Raw genomic sequence first — 21905 nt, 5'->3', positions numbered from 1 at the left:
GATGATTTTGAAGATAAAATGTGTAATTTATACCGGAGATAATGCATTTAAGTGAGTCGCGAAATTAGTGTTACACGTTTTAGTGTCATGATAATGTATCTATCCTGCAGTGTTAAAAATGTATCAAATAAAGTTGACAGTTGACATTTAAAGAAAGTGGTAAAATTTTGATGACACATTGGTATAGAGCGTCACATTGTAAAAAAAGAAAGCGATTTGGCTACACGTCAAGTAGAAAAGAAGGAAGAATTGTTGGTAAAAATTAACGGTACATAAGAATATATTTACGCAGTTAAAAGTAAACCAAGCTCTCAATCAAAAATTATAAAGCAAATAATAAGTGTTTAAAGAAAAGAAAACTAGCGTTCAAGTGTTTAACATAAGAAAAAAAAAGAGAAAAACATGAAAGATATTCGAAACATCTAAAGAGAGAAAGAAAGTGGTACATGAATAATTTAATCATACATTGATTTGTATGAAAGTGGGGGCTAATACTTATTTTTTTACCACTACCCAATTGGAAAAAAGTTCATACTGAAAACTAATGTGAATTAGTTATGTCAAATTTAAAGTGAAAGCAAAATATTTATGTGACATCTATATTGACGAGCCCACTTTATGTTATATTTCCTGATTGATAAATACCCCTGAAAATGTCACTTACCTGTATCATCCACCAAGCTATCCAAATATGTTATGGAAGACAAAGTTTTCCTGTTTAAAAGAGCTTCTGGAAATGGCGATCTCTTAAAATTTGCTTCGACCAAAATGAGCGTAGCAAGTTTCTTTTTTTTCAATACTACTACAGAAATAAAAACATACTAGCATTTTTTCAAAGCAATGCAATACTCTAAAAAGATTTCAAAATAGTTTTAATTAAAGCTGGAAAGAAGATATTAACTTTCTCTCCACATTTTGGCCGATGCGAATATAGGTAAAAATGACACCATTGCTAAAAGCTTCATCTTTCAAATTGTGCTAACAATTTAGACATGTAAAATTTTCCAAAGCTTTTGTTTCTGGGAGTAATTTTGTTTTCATAGAGTTAGTATGGAAGTATTTCCTTAATTTTGTCCAAAGCCTGTATATTACCACTTTTTACTCACTGGATTTGTAGGTTGACCTCAGATATACTAATTAATTAGAGCAGAAGATATTTTAAGTTGCGAAATCAGACAAAAAAATGTACTTTTTCTGAATAAACCTACTTTTTTTCGACAGATTCGGATTTCTGAGCCCCAAAATATAGGGCGTAGGCGCAACCTGGGAAATATGGTCCCTGTAGTTTGGTCAAGAGTAAAAATTTTGAACCATCATCAAAGTTTTGAATGTTAATTTTGCTTTGTGCGTATTTTGCAATATCTCGACAACTTTTTAAGCGAAGAAAAATTTTTTTGCACTCAATAGTAAAATTCGTTTTTCCAAAGATAAGCGAATTTTATAATTGTGTGCAAAGATAATGCCATGAAAAAAACAATTTTTAGTAAATATTTATTTTATTATTATTTTTTTAATAGTGGATGAACATTTTTTGAATTGTAAGGTCATTTGCATCAATTTGAAGCATAATCATCATTTTGAAGAATATAATTTTACATGGCAAAATAGAAAGTTTGAGTGAAATGGGTAGTTCTAGAGAAATGAAATTTTAAATATTTGACGTTTTTGAAATTCAATTTCTCAGGAGCATTTTCAACCGATTTTGCTGAAATTTTGTATTTTGCCAAGTAAAATTATATGCTTTAAAAATATGCAAACAATTTTATACCTTAAACTTCAAAATTTTTTTCGACCATTATTAAATAAAATTATAAAAAAATAACAAATATTTACTAAAAGATACTTTTTGCATGAACATATCTTTGGATAAATGAATTTTATAATTGTGTGTATATATTTTTCAATTTGCGTAAAAAGTTCTCGAGATATAGCGAAATGCGCATAAAGTAAAATTAACGTTAAGGGGTCAAAACTTTGGAGGGCTCTCCTGACTATACTATTGGGATCATATTTCCCTGATTGAGCCTGCCCCCGATATTTTGGGGGTCAGAAATCTGAGTCCATCAATAAAAAAAGGTATGTTTATTCAGAGAAAGTACTTTTTTGTGTCTGATTTCGTAACTTTAAATATCGTCTGAACTTACTAATTAGCATATTTGAGGTTACCCCTTCAAGCCATTAAGAATGAGACGTAGAACTTGAAAATCCGATTATTAGTTCAAAAGTTATTTATGATGATCCGTTTTTTTGTGTGCACTGTACAATGTGCAGAAAAATAAACAGATCACTCTGAATAACTTTTGATCTAATGATCGGATCTCCACGTTCTAACACTCAATGGATATTTTAAGTTACGAAATCAGACACAAAAACGTGCTCTCTCTTAATAAACATATTTTTTCGGTGGATTCGGATTTCTGACATCAAAATATAGGGTGGCCGCCGCAATCCGGGAAATATGGTCACAATATTTTTTCAAATATTTACTTTTACTATAATTTTTTTTGTTGTTGCATGGAGTGATTTTTGGATAAACGAATTTTAAAAATGTCTGGAAGTCTTTTGCTCTCTTAAAAAGTTTTCAAAATATGGTAAAATATACAAAAGTTAAATTAACATTAACGTGTCCAAACTTTCAATCGCTCTTCAGATCAAATTATTCCCAAATTGTGTCTTCTATATTACTAGTATTTTGGGGCTCAGAAATTCGAATCCATCAAGAAAAAAATTTCATTCAGAGAAAATTCAGAGGAAATACGTTTATTCAGAGAAAATGTGTTATTCTAAGTAGTCCGATTTCTTTATTTTTTCGTTTTTATTTTCTCACTGTACATACGCAAGTAGTTTATCATGGTCATGGATTCTATTTTCTTCATTCAGCAGTTTAGTTCTTTTACTCAAGTATTTGAGTGACAAATTATATTGAGATTATTTCTTTTAGTGAGATGGAAGTCGCTAAGAAATCTGTATTTATATTTAGATATGAAGTTTATGCGTTTCAAGTAAAAAAATAATTTCTCGTATCATCTCAAATGTTTTAGATATAGAGGGTAGAACTGAAATTGGTCTATAGTCTGACAATTCATTTATCTGACCTTTAATGTAAATTGGAGTAACAATAGAGGTTTTCTAAATAGCTGTAAATCTGCCATCCATCTGTAAGTCATACAATAAACAAGTAAGAGAATCAACGTGACATTTAACAAGAATCTTAATTGTTTTTACATCTATTTCATTCCATCTGCAACTTTTTTTGCAATTAAAATGTCTTATTACTTTTAGAACAGAAAAAATAAATTTGACTATACTTTTAAGTATTTCATGCAACTCATATTGGTTACGCAAGGTGTAAATTTAACCCTACGCACGCCAATGTGAGGCGCTTTTTAACAGTCACCTCCTATAAAATTAATTTTTTTATATCTTAATAATTAGTTACCACATTAGGTTAAGAATTTTAAAAAATTTATAAAAATACTGTATTAAGTATTTTAAATGATTTAGTGCTTATATAAGTACAAAGAGCATTTTAAAGTACTCGGAGAGCAAAGGGTTAAAAGTTGTAAAATGAGTATTGAACATATTGGCTAGTTGGAGATTCTTTGAAGTTTCGAATTATTCTTTTCAGTGATAGTTAACTAAAGCAGAATTTTTTTTAAACAAACAGATATTTTTTTAAAATTTATTAGAACTTAGGCTTTTGTCGACAAGGCTTTATATATATGCTTAAATTACTTCTTAAATAGATGACAAAATTCTTTCAATTCTAATTTATTAAAACAAAAATAAATAGGGTTTCCACGACCTGGAAAAAATAAATAAGTGGTAGTTTTTAAGACTACTGAAAGATGCTTAAATTTATCTTTCATAGAATAACTAGGGCTATAACTAGATATTTCGCGAAATAACCAGACAAGTTATTTGAAGTATATAAAATTATTGAATTCGAGGATTTAACTAGGTATTCTATAGAATAAAGATTACTTAATCGTTTAAGTATGAAATACGGTTCTAGCTTAGCACTGACGTGTGTGTACGCTTCATTCTGTTGCCTTTAGACGTAAAATTTTGATAATATATTTATATATTACATAATTTATATTAAATAATATTATCTGCTTTACCTTATTATTTAACAAATAATCATCCGCAATCGGGATAAATTCATTTTTCGAGAGATTTTAGCTATTTATGATAAATTAATTTATGAAATGACTTTGAAATTGTTTATTTTTCACTTTAACGATCTATCATTAGTTATTTCATAGAATAACTAGGTAAAGTATGAAATTTCTCATCTATTATATACTTTAACTGACTTGTATAGTTATTTCATGAAATACCTAGTTATTTTATGAAATAACTGAATTATACGCCTTAATGGTAACATATCCATGAAAATGAGAATGCTTGACGTAATAAATACTCTAAAGGTTTATGTTTATTCGATTTGAATCGTTAAAAGGTATTTTCCCCCTGGTGTCCTCAAGACTTTTAGATATACTAAAACGAGCTGTATCGGTGTTTAATTATAAAATTGTTTTAAAGTTATTTATATAAGATTTTGAGATCTCTCTCGTGATTCAAAGTAAGTTTTAACATTCGATTTTTATGTATGTTTTTTTTTCTCTAAATGAACAATCACACAATTTTATGTATGTTTAGAATTTTTAATCTACCGTGAGTTTGAATGAAATGTCTTCATGGTGTTACTATTGACATAGTTTTTTCTTCTTCTTTTCTCTCGAACTTGAACACTTCCGCAGTTTTCTTCGTTAATTAGCTGTAGAGAAGGTTCCGCGACTTCCTCTTTTTTTCGTCTCATGGTAAATTCCCAGGATAAAAGCCAAGAGCTTCAGGTAAGAAGTTGGTATATGATATCCATCACTTTAATGTTACGTTTTTTTCCTGCTTTGGCCTTGGGCTCAAAAACTCCGAATCCAAATAGTGCAAGGTAAAATTATTGAGTCTTTGAAGTTTGTTATTTTAAGACTGCATTTTTTATTTATTTTAAAAACATTTTGAAATAAACTAATTTTTCTGGTAAACTCATTTAAAATTTCACATTAACTAAATCAAAGGGAGTAAAAACTCATAACATGATTATGATATGCACAATTACAATGAAAAAAATGTACTAACTAAGCATAAGTTTTTCTTGACATGACATTAGACTTACTCACGAAATTATCAACTCTTTAAATTACTTTTTTTTTCAAATTTTTTTTTGATTTTTCAGTGACTTGCCATTGTTGTTTTTATACGAAAAAGATAATTACCAAACGTGCATGGAAGAAATTTAACCATTCGCTGTCGCTGTCATCTATCAAAGGAAAGTCACCACTCTGAAACTTAAACTCTTTATATGTTAATAATTAGTAACCTCATTATTTTATGAATTTTAGAAATCATATAAAAATATAAGATGTAGATTATATCAATTAGTGTACATTAGTTTAAATAGCATATTTCTTCCTTTTGAGTTAAAAAAAACAATTGTTATTTATTATTTTTAGACGAACGATTACGTAATTTAAAAAGCATCAAAAGGTTTTATACGCTCTGCAAGTTTTTATTTTATTTCATAAATTTTGAACCCAACCCAGATGACAAGGGAATTCCTGGATCAAGTATTCGGAGAAATTTCACTTCGTGGAGTTCGTGGAGGACTTTTTGATGGAACTAACCCGCAAATGCATTACATGGAGAGGAAAACACGAAAACCTCTCACTGTTAGCTTGACGGTAAAAGGACTCTAACACATGATCCGTCCACCACTGAGGGTATTTTACATCAGCACAGTGGCCATTGCGAGCTGAGTGCGGAATTCGTATGGACCAGCCATCTCTGGGATTCGAACCCGGTTTGCCTTATTGGAAGGCGGATGGCTTATCGCCTGAGCCCCTAACGGCTCTGCTCTGTAAGTTTGAATGAAATGCTGCTTTGTTTTTATTTTTGTTTGAGCACTAACATTCAACAGTTTTCTTAGTTAATTAACTCTAGATAAAAATCGTAACTCCATAGCTAATCAATAAATTGAAATTTTATTGAAAATTAATTTCGTTAGTTACGAATCAAATTGTATTTTTGCACTTGATTCAATAATCCAGGGCCAAGGTCATGTGATATAAGCCATTATTTAATCTTTTCCACTTTTTTAAAATTTTTTTAAAGAAAATAAAACTATCTGCATCAATTGGGAACTGCGTGACCAGATATTGTAATAACTGGAGCAGAACAGTAACATTTAAAGTTCTAAAAGGAAAAATGCTAACCAGGGATTTTATTTTACTGAAAATTAAAGGAATTTTGCATGGAGTTGTAGTTTTGTTGTATATTATTAGTTTGAATGGAAAAGAAATGGCTTTGAACTGTTTTTTTGTGACTCTCGTAATCCAACATATATCCGTATCCAAAAGTGATCAGCACTATCGAGATAATTTTTTATAGTTATCTGTTTTATGAATGGGTGACTAAATGTAAACAATAACAAGCTTCCTAAAACGGGAAGAAACATGGACAACTTCCGGTGAATCCCTTCGCTCATGCTTATACTATGTTTACGAGGTGATGTGTTAACACTCTTAATATTCTAGGTAGTTTTATTATTGTAATTTGTGTTTAAAATCAAGCATTATTTTGCTATTTATAATAATTTTTCGTAATTTATGAATTCTAAAAGGTCTTGAACCGTAAATAAATTTGAGGAAGCTAATATCACAACATAAATAAAGCGTAAGGTTTGACATATTTCGAGTGTTATCGCTTGCTTGGCTAAATTTGTGTTAAAAATCACCATTTGTTATTTATTTATTTTTTGTTTGTTAGCATCATTGCTTGCGAAATGTTCCAAATTCGTTTGTTGTTTGTTTCGTTGACAGTAAAATTGAGAGAACGTGCTATATTGTTAACACCACAAGTTTAATACTATTTGATAGCATGCTTATTCAAGGCGGAAAAGTAGCCCGGGAGTCTTATGACGAATTCCCTAGCTCCACTTGTGCTTAGCTGTTTGTTGTTACACATCCCTCTACAGAAGGAAAGCCTAGACCAGGTCCAGAAGGCCCCGTCGCGTCAGTTTCCCATATATATGCAGAAAGTCCCGATTAACCAGCAGCTGCTTAAAAGAAGCGCCAAGGCAAAAAAGAAGGTGACCAGGACTAGCAGGTTGTGAGCAGGAACAAGGTTGGAAAGTCTTCTCCCCATTTTGAAACCTTAAACACTTAAGATGGCCACTACGAAATCTGGCCATTCGTGGCCGATTGAGAAGGCCGGGGACCGCAGCAGGTTAATGATAGGCCAGGGCGATTGCCGTCATACCACTGTTGGGATGGAGTACGGCCCCACACTGGAAGCTAACGATGCTTTCCCAGGGAGGGGATCTCAGTGGAAGTAAGACGGTTCAAACAAGCCATAGGAAGATCACCAGCATTCTTAGCGAGTACATCGGCTGTCTCATTGCCATGTACCCCGACATGCGATGGGTTCAATTGGAGGCTTATTGGTGTCTTCAAGCCTATATCAGAGAGAAGCTTCATAATCTCCTGGTCAGGAATATCAAATATTTCCAGCCAGTTCTTGAAATACTGTATAGCACTCCTACTATTGGTCAACATCCAAATGCAATTATTATCAGTTGTCTGGGCATAATTAAGGGCAGTTCCAATAGCTATGATCTCAGATCTAAAGACTGAGCAATTGTCAGGGTTTCGGATACTGATCCTGACGCTGTTGACAAAAACACCACTCCCGGCTCTACTGTCTTCCAACTTGCTACCGTCAGTGTAGATGACCAAGGTGCCAGAAGGGATACTATTGACAACCTCTAGGGCCAACTGTGCGTGCTTAGCTTCATACGGTTATACATCCATAGGAATAAATTGTTACTTTATTCCTCTGTATGGGAATAATTCATTAATGTGACCCGTGGTTAATAATTCATTATCATGGCCCATGATAAAGAAATGGTTTATTAGTTTGACCTATTGCAAAAGAAAAATTTGCAAATGTGTTCCGGGATAAAAGAAGCTTAATGAATTTTAAAATGCTGGATATGCAAATTAACTTAAAAACATTGTCTTAAATTCATATTTTAAAAATGAAAAATTGTCTTTGCAATAAATATGACAGAATTTTCAAATGATAAAGTTAATAAAATAATATGAAAAACAACTCAGTATCAAACTCTCAATGCTGTTTTGCTATCACGAGAATTCCTTAAAAAACGTGTTGGTGGTTACTGTTGTTACGAAAACAAAACACTTCAAATTAAAGTCTTGAATTAATCGTATCGCATTAGTTTATATTAGGAGAGTTATACCTTTACTTCAATTTTCCCTTATTAAAATTAGCTTAATCCTGTTTCCATAGCAGCAGACAGTTTAGATTCTTAGTTGGGAAGATTTCTTGAAATAACTGAATAGTGCTTTATTTACGAACTTAAGAGTACAATCATTTGGACTCCTTTTTTTATTTAAGGAAGCCGATAAACAGTCTTATTAATTGTTATTAATTATAAGAAGAGATGAATATGGTTGTTGGATATAGCATTAAAGTTTCAAGATTATTTCGAAATTAGTTTAGAGCTTAAACGTGAGAATTGGTTATTTTCTTAGTTATAGATTTTGCTATTAATTTTCAATTTGCAGATCAGCTATTAATTTTCAACAAAGAATATAAAAATGCATCGCAGAAAGTTTTAAGAGACTCTGTATTTTAAAATATTTATTCAAATATGTTATGAACCAAAAATACGACCAGTTATAAACATACGATTTGGATAATAAAACACAAAAAGAAAATTCTATTAAAATTGTTGAGAATAAAATTGTTTAAATTTTTTTATAAGTATTTTTTAAATTTTTTTTTCTTGAAAATATCAAAGTGTATGATTAATCATAAACATGTCGTTGTTGTATAAACATTCGATTTGGATAATAAAGTACAAAAACAAAATGTTATTTAAATTGTTGTAAAAAGGAAATTTTAAATCTTTATGAATCTTTTTTATATTTTGAAATAATCAAATAACATAATCAATCGTAAACATAATTTTTGGATAAAGAAACAGAATAATAAAATGTTATTGAAATTGTTGAGAAAAAGAGTTTTTTTTTTAAAAAATTTATAACTATTTTTTTTATTTATTTATTTATTTATAGCAAGAACTGTAGATTTCATTTTCAAACATTTTCATGCGTAATGGAGCATACGTCATCAAAATTATCTATTAAAACGCATAAACGATTTTAACCTTTTTATTTAAAAATCAATAATCTAATACTAAAATATTTTTAATGATTGTAATTTTATACTTATCTGATTCTATTTATATTTTTTTGTAGTAACGAAAAAACTGTTTTTTACAACTTCAAAAATTATTTTTAAAACATGACAAAAACTAGATTTTATATTTTCGCAGTCATAAAACTTAATCACTGAAATGTTGGATATTGACTTATTGTATATTAAAAACAATAACGGAAAATTAAAATAGTTCGCACTGACAAGGGAAACTAGGGAAGTGTGACTCGCCAATTTTGAAATAAACTAGTGGGATGTATGCCTTATGAGGAATAATTTTAGGGGGCAACATTCGTTTCGGCCAATAGAGGGTCCTATGAGAGATAAAAAATAATTAAGTATGTAGAAAAATCGGTATTTCATTACTTCAATGCAGACTATTAGTTATTGTAATTATCTTATACTCCAATTAATTTTATGGTACTTTCACGTACTATATAATGCATATTTATTGTCAAAATTGATTTCGAAAATTTTATATATCTGTAGTTTTTCAGAAAAAAAAATTAAAAAAAATTGGCATTTAAAAAAAAAAAAAAAAAAAAAAAAAATAATTGGCATGAAATTTTTAAAATTTTTTTTTTAAATTTTCCAATATTAAAACAGTAATAAGTTTCATTTATATGAGAGTCGAAATATAATACGCATTTTCCCAAACTGATGAAATTTTTTCATATTTAATGTGTATCCAAAAATGTGATTTATATAAAAAAAAATTTCATATTGTTAGATCTTGCAAAAAAATCTGAAATAATTTATGTGATTGCATAAAATTAAATTGCATTTATAAAAATGTTTTCAAATTTGTTTGGCGGGAAATTTGAACTTAAAAAAACATTTCAGTTTTCAATGATTTTCTTTTTTTCTTGAAAGGTCAACCGTAGTATATAAACAAAATTTGTAAGTATTTGTCGCTTTAATAGACACATTTTTTTTCTTAATTTTCTTTATTGCACAACTGGTAAAAAATGAAAAAAAAATAAGCTTCAAAAAAATTTAAATTTTTTGCCAAAAAATTTAAATATTATTAAAAAAATTTGTCCTGTGAATTGTTCAATATTTTGTCAAAACATTGCTATTTTTGAAATATTATTCATGCAATTATCTTTATACCCGATATCCTAGCTAATGCAAACTTTTAAAGTTAAATATTTCAAAAATTAGCTAGGATATCAGATATAAAAATAATATTATAAAAATAGCAATGTTTTGACAAAATATTGAACAATTCACAGGACATAGATATCAACGGATTTTCCACTTAAAGTGACATATCACTTCAAATTTTGTGTATACAGTACAGTTGATCTTTTATGAAAAAAATCGATTTCAAATATTAAACATTTTTTAAGTTCAAATTTCCCGCCAAACAAATTTGAAAACATTTTTATAAATGCAATTTAATTTTATGCAATCACATAAATTATTTCAGATTTTTTTGCAAGATCTAACAATATGAAGAAAAAAAAGTTTTTTTATAAATCACATTTTTGGATACACATTAAATATGAAAAAATTCCATCAGTTTGGGAAAATGCGTATTATATTTCGACTTTTATATAAGTGAAATTTAATACTGTTTACAAGTTTTAATATTGAAAAATTTTTTGAAAAAAAAACAAATTTAAAAAATTTGATGCCAAATTTTTTTTTTTTTATAATGCAAATTTTTTTAAATTTTTTTTTTCTGAAAAACTGCAGATTTATAAAATTTTTGGAATCAATTTTGGCAATAAATATGCGTTATATAGTACGTGAAAGTAGCACAAAATTAATTGTAGTATGAGATAATTACAATAACTAATAGTCTGCATTGAAGTAATGAAATACCGATTTTTCTACATACTTAATTATTTTTTATCTCTCATAGGACCCTCTATGGGCCGAAACGAATGTTGCCCCCTAAAATTATTCTTCATAAGGCATACATCCCACTAGTTTATTTCAAAATTGACGAGTCACACTTCCCTAGTTTCCCTTGTGAGTTGAAATTCTTTTAGTCCACTATTTTTGACTCGAATTTTTTATTTATTTCTAAAATGAAAAGTCGACTTTAAATTTTAAAAATATATCGTACAATTTTAAATTTAAGGTTTCTTAAAAATCAAAGAAAACACATGAAGAGTTTTGACTTTTTTTTTTTTAAATAAAAACTTCCTTTCAATTGTAACCATGTATTTACATTCATTTATGTAAGTTCTCATTTTAAATCATACGAAAAAACGTTTTCCACATCTTTGAAATTTGTCATGCATAATAAATTATAAAAATGTAATTATTAAATGCGCGTAAATGTTTACGACCATTTTTTTTAAGTGAGGACAACAAACCATGATTTTAATGGGGCCGAAATGTAAAGCGAAAACTTAAAAATAGATTTATCATAGAATGAATGTTCTCCTATGTTTTGTAAAACTTTTTTTTTAAGAAAGCCATCATATTGATAACTACTGACGTGATCTCTTTATTTTTGAAACTATCCACATGGCCAACGATATCCTCAGATGAGGTGCATGAACTGAACTAGTTAGGGCTGCGAGTAACTCAGGTGTAGATCTCTAAAAATCTCAACTGATTCTTCGAAATGATTTGAATGGATCTAAAACCATCCTTTGTTTTAACTGATGAGGCTTTTTTCTAAAAACAATTCTGTCTCCGTCTGTTTCAATGAAAGCGGCTCGAGGAATCTTAACCTAGGTTTAGAGAAACGTTTGCTAAATTTGATTCGGTTAATTCAAGGCAAAGCAATAAGGATCTATGCCGGGTGGTGTTCAAAGTGTGCTACTTTGAAATTTAAATTAAACATGTAATTTTATCTTTATTTTTAAAAGTGATTAAAAAAAATCTGATTTGTGTATTTTTATTAAGTGACTGTGTGAAGGCGAATAATATCCTTCCTTCATCTAAAATTTCAAAAGGATTATTATAGTTTCTAATCAGGTAAATAATTTCTGCCATTTTTTAAAAAGTTATTCGAAGGTTTATTTTAGTTTTAAATCAGGTAAATAGTTTTCGCCATGTTTTGAAAAATTATTTTAAGGATTGTTTTAACTCTTAATCAGGTAAATATTTTTTGCCATTTTTGTAAAGAAAATTTTGAATTTTATATACTAGCGTGGTATTTTGTTTATGCTCCACCTATGAATAATTTTTTATTTGAAATTTCTTAATTGGATTTGGTTTGATTGATTGATATAAATTTTCGACGCAAAAGATATATTTTTAATATACCGCGCCTAAAACCTGGTAAAAAGCAGAATGACTAAATTAAAATTCGAGCAACTTTATTAAAATCAAATCAAGTAAGTTTAAACTAGTTTAAAATCAAGATAGCAAGGTTAAAATTAGAACAAAATCGAATTATAATCTGTTACTATGGTATTTTATAATTAGCCTGAATGTAAAAATTGGATATGGAGTCAAATTGAATAAATAAATATGAAAATAAGTAATTTTGATAAGAAATCTACTGCAGATTACCAGTTTTCGAACTCATCCATTAAACTGCATACTTTAAAAATGATGTACAAAATATGATTTGCTTATTTCTTATAGAAGACAAATTATAAGCAGTTTTATGCCCGTATCTTATTTTTGAAAAAGATAAATTTAATTTATCATCAAGTAATTTTTTTTAAATTTTCTAAAAAGTTTCTGAATTTTATTTATTACTTGGTCATTTTGTATACATATTCGAATTCTACATTGACTGATCTTGAAACCTGAATTTACCTTTTAAAGGCAAATTCAGTGAAGTCAAACCTTGATCTTTGTTTTGTTTTATATTTGCTTTCTGGTTCTTAGTCATATAAAATATTTTCCATATCTGGAAAGGTTTAACAACTTTGTCTATTAGTTTGTTGTTTATTTTATTTAAATTTTCTAGTTATATATTAATATATAATATTTGTTTGAGTTAATTGCACTTATTAAAGGTATCAGATGAAAGAAATTGACAGAACTTAAAAAAACCTAATTTGATAGTGAACGTTTTCCTGACTTTTTTGGTATATAGTTTGTTAGGTTTTGATTTTTGGAATTATAAATAATTATCAAAAAGGGTGATAGTTCATTAAACATTAGAAGTAATGTAAACTTCTTTGCTGTTTTTACAAAATAGAAATAATTTTCCTTACGGTTCATATTCTTTATCTTTTCACAATGCTACTTAATAGATTGAAATGAAATTTGATACAGGATCAGTATCGTTTTATCTAAATCTATGTATATATAGAGAGAGGAGTAAGGATATTTTTTGTCACGAGATATTTTTTTAAATTTTGTTTTCATCTACATTAAGCTATAAATAGTGCAATACATTTTTTCTTGCTGAATTCAAAATATCAAAAGCTGCAAAACCGTTTCAAATTTTCGACTAGCATATCATATTTATCAGAAATATATTTTGAAACAACAGAAATATATTTTTTAGTTCAGAAATATATTAGAACAGAAATATCAGAAATATATTTTTTAGTTCGAATAATTTACAACATTTTAAACATTATTAAGTAATTATGTTGATTCTAAAACTAAATTCAACTAAAAGAAGTAAACAAAACGATGTTTCATTATTTTAAATAGTTTCAATTACGATGCAATTCTATAAAGACTAAAGACATTCAATCACCTTAATATCCACCATCATTGCTTTTCGTTAAAAGGGAACTTTAGAAGAATCATGTAAATCGTAAACTAAGGATATTTTTTCCTCTTACAGCCATCTGTGTACGTAGTTGTAATGGATTACTCACCACGATCTGGGGACAGCGAAGGTATTGAAGTAACAGAAGGGCAAGAAGTTGAAGTTATCGACTCAAGTCGTGCACATAAGTAAGTTTATTGTTCAAAGAATATGTTTATACCCTATCAACAATTTTACATTGGCTCCAGTTGAGCTCAAACAGTGGCTCAATATGGGCCCTATAAGAACAAGCACCAAGGGACCAATATTGGGGTGTTTAGATTTCTTAATATTGGTCCTAGAATGGTTTTCGGTAATAGACAAAGATTCGTTTCTTATCTAGGAGCAATATTACAAAATGTAAGCTTTCCAATATTTACCAAACATAATAAGCTTATAAAAAACCTAGACAGAAATGAATTGTAGTTCATTATTGAGAGCCATTTTAGGAACAATATTGAAAACTCTGTACATCCCAATGTTTACCCAATATTATAAGTCTATAAGGTTCCTACATTGTAAATTTTATTGGTCCATTATTGAAACCCAGTTAGCATAAACATTAAAAATCTAGACTTCCCATTATTATAAGTTGATTCTTTGCATTTAAGTGGTGCAAAGTACATTACACTTACACTTTGCCTTCTCACTTTCCACTCTTACCCATAATATAACAATTGTTCTTAACGTTTTATTAAAAAGATTAATTACACCTAAATGGTTAATTACTGCTTTATTTATTTTAGCTCCCAGGTATTTTATGGCCAGTTCATAAAGTCCTAAAAAATTTAAAAAAAGGTAGCAAAAATTTTAAAAAAAAATACTTTCTAATAAGCTTGTTTTCACCAGTGTTCTTAATATTCAAAAATAAACACAATGCGTCTCAAAATCTAGGGTAAAGAATTTATAATTTTAAAGGGAAAGCTGATTAAAAGTAATTTGTAATATCTTTATTAGAATATCAGCATCATTTACTGTATTTTCTCAATGTCGTACGAATCCTGAATTATAGAATAAAATCTTGCGAACTTTAACTGTTGAAAAGATGAAACAAATGCAAAGAGTTAATAAGTTAACAGTCCGTAAGTTAATAGCATAAAATTGAAAATAACTCATCTTTACTGGAGTTATTCCCCTATATTTTATTCTCAACCCTTTGATTTCTAATGCGACCTCTGACGCGCCATCAACAGTCAGCAACTAAAATTAAATTTTTTTTATAGCTTTTGATTAGCAACCACATTTTTTAAAGAATTATAAAAGTTATATAAAAATATTGTATTTTCTATGATTGATGATTTAATACTTACATTAGTTCAAACAACAATTTAAAGTGCTCGGAGTGCAAAGATTTTTAGCTCATTTTGATGCTGGGAAAGCATTAAACATTAAAATTTTTGTTAATTTTAAAAGAACTGCACAGAAAAATCTAGGCTTCTTATATTGGCGGTTTTCTTTGTATTTAAATGCTTCAATAAAAACTTTTAATCTAATCAATGCAAGTGTTTAGTCGTTCTCAAAAAACTAAAAGCAGCTTTAATAAAACATAAAAATAATAATTATGGAAGCAACTTTATTTGAAATAATAATGGTTAAAATATATTTAAAATATTATTTTGTTTTGTAAAGATTTTGCGAATTCAAAGTGCAGTTTTATGTAAACAAGAACTTAAATACTAAAATTACCAAACTATGATTTTTCGGCAGTAAAGGGGAGGGAGCTAGTGAGGAAAATTTCCATCTATATATATATATATATATATATATATATATATATATATATATATATATATATATATATACTCTCCGAAAGAGTTCTTATGTGTTGACTAAATTTTATTGAAACATCATCTTATAGTCTCAATTGAAATGGCATTTATTACCACTAGAAAAAAAACTTTTTTAAAAGAATAGAAGTTTGCAGGGTACAGAATTGTAAATCATAAAATTTTTTCAACCTTAAATATAAAACTCAAACGGGAAAAGTTGACATATGGGAGTGTTTTGTTTTGTAACTATACATTTGAACAACTCTAAGAATTTGAAAATTAAATTTCTACGATTAAAAAAATTTATTTTAACTTTAAATTAAGCATGACTTGTATTAAAATTTGACTCATCAAAATCGGAAATAACTACTCGTAAAACCGATTATTATTCTTTCCTCTTAAACTATGTGTTTATAACCAATTTCTTTTTCTTTCCTTTCTTTAAAAAAAAGGTGGAGAGTACGTCGAAGGAAGGACGGTCAGGAAGGCACAGTCCCTTCATGTTATTTGGAAAAAAAGAGCATAGTCACTCCGCCAGAATCTCCTCAATTAGATCCCAAAGCCCAAGCAGCAAGAGCAAGAAGGGAGTAAGTACTTTTTAAACTTTTTCTCAAGATTAAACCTCTAAACCTAAAACTACAAAAATTTTAATAGTTTTCAACTCCTAAACTACGTAGTTTTTCACTGAGGTAGTGCCGGTATTTTGTATCGAGTGTTCTTGCAGTTCTGCCGAGCACTTTGTTGAGTGGTTCGATACCCGGCATAACCCTGGAAGTAACTTTGTTATGTTCTTTTCTCACCCAGCGTCAGCAGGGCTGAAAGTTTATTTATATAAAGGCGAAAAAAAACCAAAACTGGTAAGAAAGTCAATTCATCATAGCTTTTTTGGCGAGAAGATTAAAATTTCCTTTCCAAAAAAAAGTATATACTGTGTAATTAAAAATAGTTAGAGCTTAATTTATTCTTCATGAAAACTAGCTATAAATGAAACAGTCTTACTTTGAACCATGAATGTCCGGCCAGTGCCTTTGCCTCTAGATCATCGCGGCAATTATATGATTTCAATATTACATAAATTTTAAGATTGACACCTTGCATGTTTTGCTACTCTATGAGGCCCTTTTCCACCTGACAGAAATGAATTGTCGGGGGGCTGGAGATGGGGGGGGGAGAATTCTGAATATATGTTTAATCCTTTCTTTTTCATTTTCTCAAATAAACTGTCAGTGGATACTTACTCTATCCGGCTGTCTCTTTGAAAACATTTAAAATCGAAAGCCATCACCACATTACACTTTTTTAAATGAGGTATTTTAGATTCTTTATTACTTTTTTTTTCGTATTAAATTATACCAATACGATTCGTCACAATGCTACGATAATACATTGATAACAATTTTATTTAACAACCGAAAAAAAGTTGGAAAAATGTAAGAAGTGAATCCATTGAAGTGTATCTTCAAAATTTCACATTATGGTTGTTTTTCTTGTTAAAACTTTAGCCAGTTGTGCCCAGAATCCTCTTGTTGAGATGATTCCTTTTTATAAAAGAGGAAAAATTGTGCTGACGTGTTTCATTAATTATATTAATTTTGCCCGATTCTAGCAATTCCGTCTACCGCAATATCTCAGTTATGCAACTACAATTAACCCTCAGGAAAGACCATCTCTATATACCCTCTACTTACGACCACTTTTGGGAGGGCGCGTTATTTTTCCCATACACGATGACACGATGAAGAAAACCTTTAGGAGGGACTATTAAAACCTCTTCCAGTGACCGGGCGAACCCTCTGCTCCAACGAAAATATTTTACACGAAAAAGTATGAAAATAAGAAATATTTTCAAACAGATAAGTAGATTAAAATGTGTTCAAAATATTCATGTGAGGCCTTTATTTAGACAGCTCTTTTTGACGATCTCTGAAAGAGATCTATAACCTCATGTTGCAGTCAAAGTGAATTAAAGATGAGGCTATCAATGATTTATTTTTAGAGTTGAAAGTTAAATTAGGAAGAAAAACTAAGCATCTCAAACAAACCTCTTCTCATATTTTAAAGCTAATTAATTTTTATGATTTAAAAAGAAAAAAAACACAATTATTTATTTATTTAAAATATTTCTATCATTTATAATTGGTAAATTTGTTCTTATTTATAATTATATAAGTATGGATTATTTCTATTGACACTAAGTTCTATTCATCGATCCGGATTTCATAACGCCAACACAAGGGGCATTTTTGCGCCAAGAAAATGACACCGATTAAAATTAAAATCATTTGCGAAAAATAGTGCACCTTCGATAACATTTTGAAGTCAATGGATGTAACCTTTAAGAACGACCAACCTTCATCAACGACCATTTTACTGTGGGACATAGAATGGTCGCTCTAGGGAGGTTTCAGTTTCGCAGTGTTCAGATCGCAAAGACACGGTTCCCTGTAGAACACCAAAGTCAAGCATCACTGGCTGAGATCAGTATGCGGGTGGGTTATTACTTTGATCAGCCAGCGTAAGGACCGAGGGTGTGCGGTATCCGTTTTCGTTAAAGTGTTCTATCGTTAAGTGCTCAACTTCGCGAGCAGGTCGTCCAGTTTCCAAAGCAGGGGAGCCAATCCCTCTACAGAAGATCAAAATTGTGATGGCATGTCTTCGGATCATTCTCCTGGATGTTTCCATGACCATCGCCAATAGCCCATTGGGCAGCTCTAGTGCAACGTAAATGAAGTACATACTTACCTACCAGAGAGGTTTCACTGTAATTATATTTAGATCCATATGGTTATGGCATAGCTCTTTTCAAAAAAGCTAAAGTAAGTAGCAGAACGAAACATCTGCTTGGTGTATACAGATATGAGCTACCAATGTTTTCATATTGATGCTTTTCATATATAAACCACTTTTTGGAATCTAGCAATAATGCATAAAATATTGTTTGTTCTGAAAGTATATTTGTGAAATTTAAAAAGACTTCAAAAACAAATAAATATGTTGTCTCAAAGCATTTTCCATATTGCGTATCTTTTATTACATAATAAATTATTTCAAGGATTTAAGATAATGGTAATGTAGAGATTTAACCTAATTTCCATAAACGAGAATTCCGAATCTGGTATCGAGGATAATTTTGCAATTTTTCAGAAACCGGAACTATAAAATATAAGTTCAATGTTAATAAGCAGTATATATAATCTTCTGAAATTTGTTTAATCTATAGAAATAGGGAATTATTGAGTTTTTATGAATTTTGAATGCATACATAAATAATGGAGACTTTTATTTATGACAATATTTATAGAACCTATAATACTTAGAAAATGCTAAATACTAGTAAAGAATTTCGAGCCAAGTAATTAAACACATTTCATTTATTACTACATTTTAGAATTGTTATTATGATTTACATTTAATTCTAATAAAATATTTACAACTATAAAGATTCTTGATCAAATTAAATTCCAATGACTTACAGCCAAGTATTGAAGCAATTAGTGGAATCAGAAGAAGCCTTTTCAAGAGACATGCAGTATGTTGTTAATAACTACATCAAAGAAATGGAATCGAAGACCATGCCAAAAGAACTTAGAGACCAAAAAGATGTGCTTTTCACAAATTTTAAAGCTATCTCTGAATTCCACAATAAGTAAGCAAGTTCTAATTGTGTTATGACTTTTAAAAAGAAAGTTTTTTTTTTGGTTAACTAAGGCTGTAATATAACACTTAATAGGGAAGAGAAATTGTATATCCTACTGGTTAGATTATATATTTTCTGTGGCTTTGCCTTCACAGATATACTTTGATTTCATGTTTAACACGTTGAATGCCACGAGGGTCACCGGTAACCGGTACTGAGTTTGTTCATTGAGCCGCGGGGTTCACCGGTGACAGGCGAAGCCAAGATTATTAGAAACACATAATTCGAGTAAATTTTAATTTTTTTCTATTATTATCGTTGCTGAAATGGTTTGAAGAAATTAATGCAGTATAGAACACACTAAAATAGTTTTATTTCTATAGACAGAGATGCCAACTTGATCCCGACAGCGAATAAATATTTTCAAGTGGTAGTTTATTAATTGCGATTCTTGTATTAATAAATTCAATTTAGTAGATTTTTATCCACCACTATTTCTTAGCAATTCGTAGTCTTCTTTCAGATATGTCATGCGAAACTTTATAAAAAACTAGTAAAATCTGTCTAATATTTGCAAATTAAGTTTGTAGTTATTTACCATTTGGCCAGACGGGCAAACCATGAAAAATTAGCGTGGCATTCAACGTGTTAACTAATTTTAAGAGATCTCTGCGATATTGTCAAAGATACTTATCTATTGAATTTTAGTAGCATTTTAAAATTTGTTCCTCAGCCAAATCATGTAAACCACCGTAATTTGGGACATTGCAGGATTGTAGGCAGCAGAAATATTAAAATTGCTTTCACCTCTTTAGTGAGATGTAATAGAAAACTCATCCTACTTCTCATTCATTACCTCCTACATCAGAAAGCTTTCGCACGATTTTTATAAGTAGTCTGCACAGACTATCTAAAAAGTGAACCAGTTGTGCGCATGAATCCAAATTTGTAAAAAAAAGTCATTGAGAGAAATTTATCATATATATTTGAGAATTGTATCTGTACTGGTTGATAAGTAAATAAAACAAACCAATTGTATTAAAAAATTAATCAAATTTTTAGACATATATTTTTTTCCACTATCTTATTTTTACTAGATTTTTTATTAAATGCTTCTTTCGTAAACTTGTTTACCTTCATAGTGGTCTGTTCGGACTACCTTCCTTCAAAAAACCGTGTGGAGGCTCATTACGTTCTGTACTACTTCCATACACACTTCTTGGGCTATAACTTAAGTATCGTATAACATATATGTATATATTATTGCACGAAGAGACAACAATTGGTATGAGAGTATGCGGCCCCATAGCATAGTTTATGCTTGAAATTCTACAGTCAGGATCCAAAAGATAAATCTAAATAATTACTTCGTTATTAAGTTTCCATTTTGATAAAAATGCAAAATGAATTTAAATAAATAATTAACGTATAGCTAATCTACCTAAATTAATATTTTAGACAGCCCAATAAAATGAATAACAACTACAGTTTATATATATATATATAATAATAATAATAATAATAATATTAAATGTATCAATGGTAATGGAATGAAATCTTTTAGTAAATTATGTGTTGTGAGGAGTGTTACAAATTGAACTATAAAAATAATCATAACTATTATTTTTGTTTTCAGCGTCCTTATGAAAGGCATTCAGTATTACGCTGATGATCCTGCCCGGCTAGGAAAGACTTTCTTAAGACTGGTAAGTAAAATATAATAATCTTTTAAATTTTTATTCTAGTTCGTCCTTATTATTAAAGTAAGACACCTATTTTGGATGTTAAATTGTAAAAATGTGAGTATGATATTGGTTGTAGACAATAATTTTATATTTGAGTTTTGTGCATTTTGATTTATTCTGGTGTAATTGAAGACTAAGTAGTGAAATCGAAATTCATGATATCAAATCAAGATATTCAATGGTTATGGTATTTTTTCATTGTAAGTAAAGTTTATATTAATAGAGAATAGAAATTCACTATGGTTTGTACGATTTCTTCTCCCGGCTCGTACCGACCACAGTGCTGACGTAAAATATCCCCAGTGGTGGACGGATCATCGGTTAGAGTACCTTTTACGTTAGGCTAACAGTAGAGGGTTTTCGTGGTTTTTCTCTTCATGTAATGCAAACGCGAATTAGTTCCGTCAAAAAGTCCTCCATTAGTAGTCTCATACTCAAAATTGGGTTGGCTGTTCAGCCACGCTTATAAAATATAAAACTTAATATGTAATTAAAATAATTAAACTGGGGAACACATTTTTTGCAGCATTCATACAAGTACTTGATCTTCTAGGCCGGGATAGCCTGGTCAGTGGGGTGCTGGACCCATGTCCAAGAGTTCGTGGGTTCGGTACCCGCTGGTCGAAGACTCCCCGTGTAGTAAATGGTGACTGGTGCACGTTAAATATGTCGAGTCTCAAAGTCCTCCATGTTCCCATAACAAATCAATACCTCTGGGGGTACCGATCCAGGACTTTCCTTGTCTTGTGGATTGGTTCAAAATTACA

General features: G+C 29.6%; 1 protein-coding gene across 4 annotated transcripts in view; it reads left to right on the top strand.

The window, feature by feature from the left end:
• Positions 1–21905, top strand: part of LOC107440440 (protein Obscurin) — a 276955-nt gene that overhangs the window by 43852 nt on the left and 211198 nt on the right. For all 4 annotated transcript variants that reach the window (XM_087164070.1, XM_087164068.1, XM_087164071.1 and 1 more), the window contains exons 5-8: positions 14024–14136; positions 16209–16343; positions 19232–19402; positions 21030–21099. In XM_087164070.1, the coding sequence (XP_087020196.1) occupies positions 14024–14136; positions 16209–16343; positions 19232–19402; positions 21030–21099 (489 nt within the window). The remainder of the gene's footprint in view (positions 1–14023; positions 14137–16208; positions 16344–19231; positions 19403–21029; positions 21100–21905) is intronic.

Source organism: Parasteatoda tepidariorum, chromosome 5 (assembly GCF_982258835.1).
Source record: "Parasteatoda tepidariorum strain Cologne lab strain chromosome 5, Ptep-v5.0, whole genome shotgun sequence".
Lineage (NCBI taxonomy): Eukaryota > Metazoa > Arthropoda > Arachnida > Araneae > Theridiidae > Parasteatoda > Parasteatoda tepidariorum.
Note: the sequence above shows the minus strand (reverse complement) of the source record. Positions and strands in the feature narration are given on the sequence as shown.